Below are 9085 nucleotides of genomic sequence, written 5' to 3'. Positions count from 1 at the left end.
AAATCAATAAACTGCTTCGTTGAAAAATCCGGTCAAAATCAAAAACCGCATCATCGCGGCAAATAATCCGCTTCTTGAATAAACGGTTAAAAAGAAGAACCGACTAATCACCGGTCACATAACCGTAATCAAAAGACCGCTCAAATTCTTCGGAGGGAAATTTCCCGCCCATGGTTTCCCGCCCATGGTTTCCCGCCGATCTTTTCCCGCCCATGGTCTCCTGCCTTCGGTTTGCCGCCCATTGTTTCCCGCTCACTACTTTTGGAGGGAAAATTCCCGCCTAATTCATGATGGGACGGTTCGGGATAGTTGGAATTCTAAACCGCAACTATAAATAAGGTCCTTAGTCATTTTATTTCATTCTTACGCGAAATGGCTTTCTCTCTCTAGCTCTCAACTTCCTCAAACACTCAAATTTCTTATTCTCTTTCAATTCGATTATCCAGAATGGGTCGCGATTCTGTACTATTCAAACATATCATCCAAGTCGACTTTGAGGAAATCCGGGCAAACGGTTCGGCTCCGGCAAAGCAGGTCTTATCCCGGATCTCCGAGTCCGGCCTCGAATACTTTCTAGGCGGTCCATTTATTCTATACCAGGAAGCGGTTAACGAATTTTTCCAAACCGCATCTTTCACCGGAAGATCAATAATTGCAAACATCGGCGGTCAACAGCTCGAACTGACAGAAGAGTCAGTTGCTGATATACTACGTCTACCATCAGAAGGGAGCAACTTCTTGGCGGCTTTAGATGAAGAGACTTTCGAGGCAGCTTGCCGAGTTCTCTTGGAAACCGCGGTACCTATCGAGATATCCGGAAAGAAGTCATCTCTTCGACCGGAGTACAGACCGCTATGTGATATTTTCACAAAATCGGTCCAAGCAAGAGGGGGAAACTATGACAGTCTCACCCGGGCGAAGATTGAGATGCTTACCGGTTTAGTCAACGACATCAAAATAAACTGGGCTAAGGTTATTTTTAACAACCTATGTGAAATGGTGGATCCGGCTTCCACTCGGTCATGGGGATACGCCATCCCATTTGAGAAAATCATGCGCCACTTCAACATCAACACCGGCCCTAGTGTCCTCCTCTCATCCAGCAAAATTATAAAGTCTCAGCAATTCAAGGAGAAAAACAAAAGGAAGGCCTCCGGTTCTATAGGTGGCCGAAGGAAGAAGGCAACCGCTAAGAGAGCGACTCCGGTCAAAGAGAAATCCGGAAGCAAGAAAGTTAGACAACCAACCGGATCGACTGATCCGCGGTCCGAAACCCCCAATGATGAAGATTCGGCATCCAGTTCTGACCGAACCGTTTCACAGAATATCGGAGAAGATCAGTCCGGTAAAGGGAAAGGACCGATGGTCGAGGATCAATCAGTTAGTTATGATAACGATGACACCGGCTCGGGCAGGTTTGAGGAGGAAGATGCCCACGATGACGATAACACCCGAAAATGGCCGAGGAGCTCGTTAGCAAAATTATGGACGAAATACATCAAGAAGCTAACGCGGCATCCGAAGTATTCTGTCAATGGATCCGGCACCGGCATCAGTTATTCTACAAACACATGCTACCGGGTCTAACCGTTGGTCAAAAATTCGAAAAGTTGATGGAGATAGAGGAGGAGGTCATCAACCTCACAAAGGCTCAAGATGTCAACACCGCCTTAGAACGATACACGATGGTAGAACCGCGTGCTCGGTTACAAAAGCTCATCGAACACATTCAACGCCTTCAAGAAAAGTATACTCCGGGAACACCGAATTCTCAACTACAACTCTTGGTGTTGGAGTTGCTTGCGGTCAAGGAAAGGGCACTGACTGAGGAGTTGGCACGGCTTGAAGCGATGCCCGAACATCAAGATCCAATAAACTCACCGCCTCCTGAGGATGTTGGCGGTCAAAATCTGACCGATGAAGAGCTATCCTCTCCTCCACCGGATCAGACGATCAACATGACCGAAGTCAGGACAGAGACACCTCTCACCGACCATCGAGCATCTGCTCAAGCCGGGGATTCGGAACCGGCCATAACGGAAGAGAGGGTCAAAACTCTCATTGAAGAATTTATCAACGACGCAGTTCAGCCTTGGAAGAAGAAAATTAAGGAAACCGCGGTTAAAGCAGTCGAGATAGCTGAGACGACAAAGGATGATCTAAACAAGGCGGTCGATCGGATCACGTTGGTTGAAACGAATACGGATCGACTGTACAACGGTCAACTTGATCAAACCAAGGCATTGGAGTACTTAACTCCGAAGCTGGTGGACGACCTCACTTCGGTCAGCCAAAGGGTAATGACCCTTGAAGAAACGACCGCTTAAAGGTTGACAAAGGTCGATGAGGACCTGGCTCGGTCAAGTGCCCAAGCCGGATCAACACTTGACAGGTTAATCAACCTTGAGGAAAAGAATACAACCCTTGAAGAAAAGAACGCAAAGCTTGAAGCCGATCTAAAGGCGGTCACCGAACAGGTGGCAGAGTTAATAGAGGCTAAGTTGGCTTCCGATAAAGCAATTGAGGAGGCGAATGCTCCCGCGGCTCAGAAACTTCAAGATGCGCTAGACGAGCAGACCCGTATACAGAAGGAAGCGGTAGCGGCTGATGCGAACATAGCCGGTCATATGCAAAACCTAGCGGTCAATGCACCGGCCATCGCAAAGACCATAGCGGCTCAACAAGCCAAAGATGCTCTACGGCTAAGGGCTCAATAGGAAACATATAATAACTTCGCCAAGGCTCACAAGAAGTCCACGACGGTCGTTTCCTCTTCCATTCCGGTAACACGCAAAAGAAAGGCTGCTTCGAAAAATGAGCAAATCACCGGATTATTGGACAAAGTTACTGACACGATCATTGACCCTCCACCCAACCCGGCTTCGCAAACCGAGGATGATTTCAAGGAAGAGCTCAAGCCACAACTCCAAAGACAGCGGTGTTTGAATGTGGTCCCAATCAGATCAATCGGTCAACCATTCTCTTCTCACACCGGCACCTCAGGCGATCAAGGTCCCTCTTCAAGGCCGGATCAAGCGGACAAGGGAAATTCAAATGATGAACTGCTGGATCTTTTCCTGTCGTCCAGATCGAAAAAATAGGGGCCTTATTTACTATCTTTACTTATGTTTATTTCGGTTATTATATATATAGTATTTTGCCTTAGCAGATTGCTTATAAATATAAAGTGATTTTTGGAAACCGGCCTACATTTGCATTCCTACATGGTTTTGAATATTTTAAATAAAATAATCAAAAAAGGAGAAATTGATAAGATAAAAGATAAAAATTTTCAAAATTTTTCTCAAAATTTTCCAAAATTTTTCGAAAAATTCTCCCAAGTCAGTTTCCAAAAATCCGGCCAAATAAAACTCTTAAAAACAAGACCGGCCTACATTTGCATTCTTACATGATTTTGAATATTTTAAATAAAATAATCAAAAAGGGAGAAATTGTTAGATAAAATTAGATCGGTTAAATAAAACTTAACAAAAACAAATTCCTTGTGCAGGAACAGGCAAAGAATCGAACCGGTCAAAGAACTCAACCGGTTAAGAAACCCAACCGGTCAAGCAATTAAACCGACCAGAAACATGACCGCACAAGAAAGTCAGGATCGGTCAAAACAGAAGGCCAGAATCAATTAAACAGTCGGTCAATCAGAAGCCATGGAAAAACCGAAAGTCATCCGGTTAACATAAATAACCGACCAGCATAAAAAGACACTTCGGGTATCTGTTGAGAATGATACCGAAGGAACAGACTGAGTATTGCCATATTCATACAAGTCTGAAGACAGTCTGCAGGCTGCAAAAGACCGTCCTACAAAATCTTTCTACTTAAGGATAAATCAGAAAGGCAATCTTCCAAGTACAGACAACTGTCCAACCGACAGTTGTCATATTGAGTAAAAGACAAACCTAGCCGGTTTGACCTACACACCGGAAGACTAGTTCGCCAGGTCTGAAGACTAGACCGCCAGGTCTGAATCAATGAACCTCTGCTCAACCAATCAGATTCAAGGAAATGAAATGTGACCGTTGGCACATTTCACCTATAAAAGAAGGAGTTGAAGAGGAATAAATGCGGGTTACAAATTCTGAATTTTCTACAGCCTAAGTAAAAGATTGTGCTCTATCTCTAGAAAAGTTTAAGCGCTTATTTGAAGTGTATTCTACAATTTCGGTTAAAATTGTACGAGTGTTATCGAGCAGGAAATAAGTCTCGATCGGATTGTGTTTGTATTCCTTAGTGAATATCCTTCTCGCGATTTCGAGAGGAAGGGGTGACGTAGGAGTTTTATCTCCGAACATCCATAAAAACCTGCCTTGTTATTTACTTTCCGCCTGCTTTATTTTCTAACCGATCTGCACTAACCTACTAATACCGCCTCAACCGATTCAACATCACCTAAACCGAATTACTAAGCTTCAAAACCGACCCAGCAATCTTCAAACCTGTCCTATTCAAATCCGGTTCTGCCTATCTTGAGTGTGTGCTGCTTCAACTTGAAACAAACCACTTCCGCGCTTGAACTCCGTTCAAGGGTTTGTGACAGTTTGTGTAGTATTGAAACCCCGGTATTAATCTTTAATTGGATTAATCACCACCCTTGAGTGAAAGACGCTAACCGGCCAACCCCGGTTCCCCAGCCTCGACCTAGATCCTAACATAAGGTATTTCTTGAGTGTGCTCATATATTGTTCAACTGGATACATCCATCGATACTGAACCGGCCCTCCAAGACAAGCTTCAAAAGCTAAATGAACTGGCAAATGCACCATTATATCAAAAAAAGAAGGTGGAAAGATTTTCTCCAATTTGCAAAGTGTCAAAACAATGTCATCTTGTAATGTTTCCAATTGCCCGCGTTGTAAACTTTTTTGGCAAAGCAACCAAAAGAACCTTGCTAAATTCACCACAGCATCGTACACATCATCGGGAAGTAGGCCACGTGTAGCTAGTGGAAGGAGATATTGTAATAGAATGTGACAATCGTGACTCTTCAATCCTGGCATTTTTCTCCTCCATGTTTACACACGCCCCAATATTTGAACAAAAACCGTCGGGCGTTTTAATATCTTTCAAAAACTGGCATAAACGTTTCTTGTGTTTTGAGGAAAATGCATAGGGGGCCGGCGGACACCGAAGAACACCATCAACTTCAACCGGATGTAAGGAATGTTTTATGTTCATTATAACCAAATATTTCCTTACTTTAATTCCATCTTTGGTCTTTTCTTTGAAATTCATTAAAGTTCCCAACAAACTATCACATATATTCTTCTCAATATGCATTACATCCAAATTATGTCTCAACATCAAAGATTTCCAGTAAGGCAATTGAAAGAATATACTGAATTTATTCCAATTATCACCTCGAGATTCATGTATAACTTTCGTTTTCTTAGGCAGGTACTTTGTCAAACAAATTTCCTTTAGATCTCGCGCCTGCAATTGTATTTCGGAACCCGATAATAGTACAGGAGGACCTTTATGCTCAGTATGCCCGTCAAACGTATCGGTCTCTTTGCGCCATCGATGATTAGACGGGAGGAATCGTCGATGATTCATATAACACTCCTTCTAGCAATTTGTTAACCTCAAAGACGCGGTGTTCTAATTACAAGACGGACATGCCAATTTCCCCTTTATACTCCATCCAGACAAATTTGCATATGCCGGGAAATCATTAATAGTCCATATAAGAGCTGCCCGTAAATTAAAATATTGTTTTCTGCTTGCATCGTATGTCTTCACACCGGTATTCCACAATTACGTCAACTCTTCAATAAGTGGCTCAAGAAATACGTCAATACAATCACCGAGACTTTTTGGTCCTGGAATGAGCATTGAAAGAAGAAATTTGTTTTTGTCCATACATGTGGTAGGAGAGACGTTGTAAGGGATGAGAATAACTGGCCAAATGCTGTACGATGTTTTTCTGCTAGCAAAAGGTTGAAAACCATCACTTGCCAAACCAAGTCGCACATTTCGAGGTTTTGTTGAGAAATTTGGGTACAAGTTATCAAAGATCTTCCATGTCATTGAATTAGCAGGATGACTCAACACATCATCTTCAGGATTATTATCTTTATGCCAAGTCATGCGTGGAGCAGTTTTGGAACACATGTATAATCTTTGCAACCTCGGTTTTAATGGAAAATAGCGCAGCGACTTGTTGGGTATATACTTACCATTCACCTTCATTCGAATTGCACCATTAAATTTATTGACATTCCACCTAGAAAGCCCACAAACTTTACATTGCTGCAAATCATTTTCCTCTTTACGAAAAAGCATGCAATCATTCTTACACGCGTCAATTGTTTCGTACGATAGGCCCATGTCTTTAATTAATTTCTTGCACTCATAATACGAATTCGGTAGTTGATTATCAATTGGCAGTATTTCCTCCTTCAATAAACTCAACAATAAATCAAATGACGTGTTTGTCCACTGACCTACATTCTTTATGTGAAGAAGTTTAAGAAGAGTTGAGGATTTGGAAATGCAAGAACCTTCATACAAAGGTAGTTTCGAATCGTCCAACAATTTGTAAAACGTAGCATCATCAATGAAAGGCTCATTTTCACTCGGATGTTCATTATCATTGTTGACATTAGAGTACAAATCAACAATAATATCTTCCATTAGATGATCCTCAGCAATAATATCTTCCATTAGATGATCCTCACAAACTTCAACAGGTTCGTCTTCCATGATATTAGTCTCGTTATTTGGTGGTTCATTGATCGGTTCGTCTTCAATTTCATCATCTGATTCATCTTCCTCCACATTCTCGGTAACAACATTTACAAGTTGACGTCCAATTGATCTCTTTTCACCGTGAAAATACCAAAACCATAATTTTGTCTTATTCCGTATACAATTAGATGGGATCTAACCACACTCTTGTTCTCATATACTCGATTTGCACACCTTACACAAGGACATGCAATCGATGATCTACTCGTAGACCTTTTAGCAAATTCTATGAATTTGTCAACCCCCTCACTATATTTAGGATCGGTACGAAGTATAGTCATCCATGTTTTGTCTGGGATTTCCATCTAACCTAACATACAAATTAATAATCCAACAATCTAACATCAATAACCTAACATACAAATCATTTATTAATCTAATAATCCAAACATGCAATAATCTAATAAACCAACAATCCATCAATAATCTAACATACAAATAATCTAACTTAATCTACCAATCCAATAATCTAACATCAAATAATCTAACTTAGCATTCAATATTATCTAACCTAACATACAATTATGCACTAACCTAACATCAATAATCTACTAATCTAACAATGCTATAATCCAATAATATACTAATCTAACAATGCTATAATCCAATAATATACTAATCTAACAATCAAACATTGATTGTAAATACGAACTAACCTGAATCTGAAAAGGTAAACTTCGACCAGCGACAAAAAATACAAGGGCAATTCAAACGGTGAAAATTGAATTATCTGCAAAATAGAATGAAAAAAAGTATTGAGAAATTAATAATGCACACAGTCCTATTTTAAATTAACTATTCAGCCAAACTCTATTTCAAATACGCCGTCAAATTATTTTCTACTTTTAGGGAACATGATTCAAATTGTATTGTATTTTTTATTTTTGTTTCATTTGGTATAACGATTCTTTTTAGATCATTGTGATAATTATGGCAAAACAAAGGTAGAATTTTCAGATCATGATCAACATGAAAACAGGTTATTAACAAAATAACTCGTTAAAATAGTTTAATAATTGAAGAGCTTATATCCAAAAACAAAAGTGTAAGGGATTATTTATCTGTTTACTCAAATAAGAATGCTATTTCATGATGAAATGGACAGCTAAAGGCAATAACAATTTCTGTTTCTGTTTTAACAGATGCTCGGAGAAGAAGATTGGAAAAAATGTATGTCATCCATAGATGAATCAGTGAAGGACAGGTTGATAAAGTATCAAGTTTAATGAGAAGAACATGTGAATTCATTCAACTATTGGAAGCTACAAAATAATGAGGAAAGGTGTGATTATTTTGTTAGAGAAAGAATGGTATGCACAGATATTGTACAACATAATAACTAAACAACAATTATCTCAAAGGAAAACTAAATAGAAGAACATAAAGATGCAGTTGAAAAATGGTAATTTCCACTTACAACAGTTTGATTACAAACTCAGGACGGTTTGGTTCCTTACGGCTTTGGAGCTCGATAAACTGGTTATTAACCAAGCCCTACAACACATGAAAATCACATGGTAAAATCATTCTATGGTAAAATCATTCTAGGTTTTCATTACAGCTACAAACAGAAGAATACTTTGTACAAATCCAATTAGTTCACTTTTACATCATATATGACTGAAGAATATATAGTGCAAATCATTTTCTCACCGAACAGAACAACAGAAGTAGATTGTAAATAAAGCTATTGAACAACGCTCTATACAAGCATGCTTTCAATTCACTAGAAGTACAAATAAAAATCGTCTTAAACATGTAATGCTTCTTTCAATTCATTACATATCATCATCGAAAACATCCGCATATTTAGAAGTTCAAATGTTTTTGTGGCCGATTTCAATGCCACAGAAATCTCATGAAATTAAACTGAAATCTCAAAGCACAAAAGAGATATGAAATATATTTACCTGATTGAGACAACGGCGTTGATTGTAGAAATCTCTAGTTGCGGATTGCGATTGTAGACAGCAGGCAACGAAGAACAGAGAAGAGGGAGTAGAGGGAGACGGAACTTACCTGATTGCGGTGGATGATCGGCGTCTTTTACCGGCGGCGACGGATTACTATGCAGGCGGCAGTTGCGGGCTGAGCGCGGAAGAAAACGGAAGAAGAAAGAAAGAAAGGAAGAAGAACTCGCGGGAGTTATTAATCACTATCTGTAACGGTTTTCAGAATAACCGTTACAGATACACCATCTGTAACGGTTTTCTTCAAAAGCCGTTACTGATACTAGCAAAGAAAACTTTTAACTGAGAACCTATCTATAACGATTTTCTCTATAACCGTTACAGATAGTAGAATAGAAGATGAAAAG

The 9085-nt window shown here is 39.9% G+C and overlaps 1 protein-coding gene across 1 annotated transcript; it reads left to right on the top strand.

Moving 5' to 3' along the window:
- Window positions 1-1613: 1613 nt before the first annotated feature.
- On the top strand, window positions 1614-2717 carry LOC124909575. The gene is made up of 2 exons (XM_047450242.1): window positions 1614-2297; window positions 2340-2717. The coding sequence occupies exons 1-2, from the start codon at window positions 1614-1616 to the stop codon at window positions 2715-2717; spliced, it is 1062 nt and encodes a 353-aa protein (XP_047306198.1).
- The last annotated feature ends 6368 nt before the right edge of the window (window positions 2718-9085 follow it).

This window comes from Impatiens glandulifera, chromosome 7 (genome assembly GCF_907164915.1).
Source record: "Impatiens glandulifera chromosome 7, dImpGla2.1, whole genome shotgun sequence".
In the NCBI taxonomy this organism is placed as follows: Eukaryota; Viridiplantae; Streptophyta; class Magnoliopsida; order Ericales; family Balsaminaceae; genus Impatiens; species Impatiens glandulifera.
Note: the sequence above shows the minus strand (reverse complement) of the source record. Positions and strands in the feature narration are given on the sequence as shown.

What these genes read in the sequence shown, in the direction of transcription:
- LOC124909575 (XM_047450242.1), top strand. Translation starts at nt 1,614, where the DNA reads ATGGAGATAGAGGAGGAGGTCATCAACCTCACAAAGGCTCAAGATGTC. An exon ending in TCACTTCGGTCAGCCAAAGG is followed by an intron (nt 2,298 to 2,339) that starts GTAATGACCCTT and finishes AGGTTGACAAAG; the next exon opens with GTCGATGAGGACCTGGCTCG.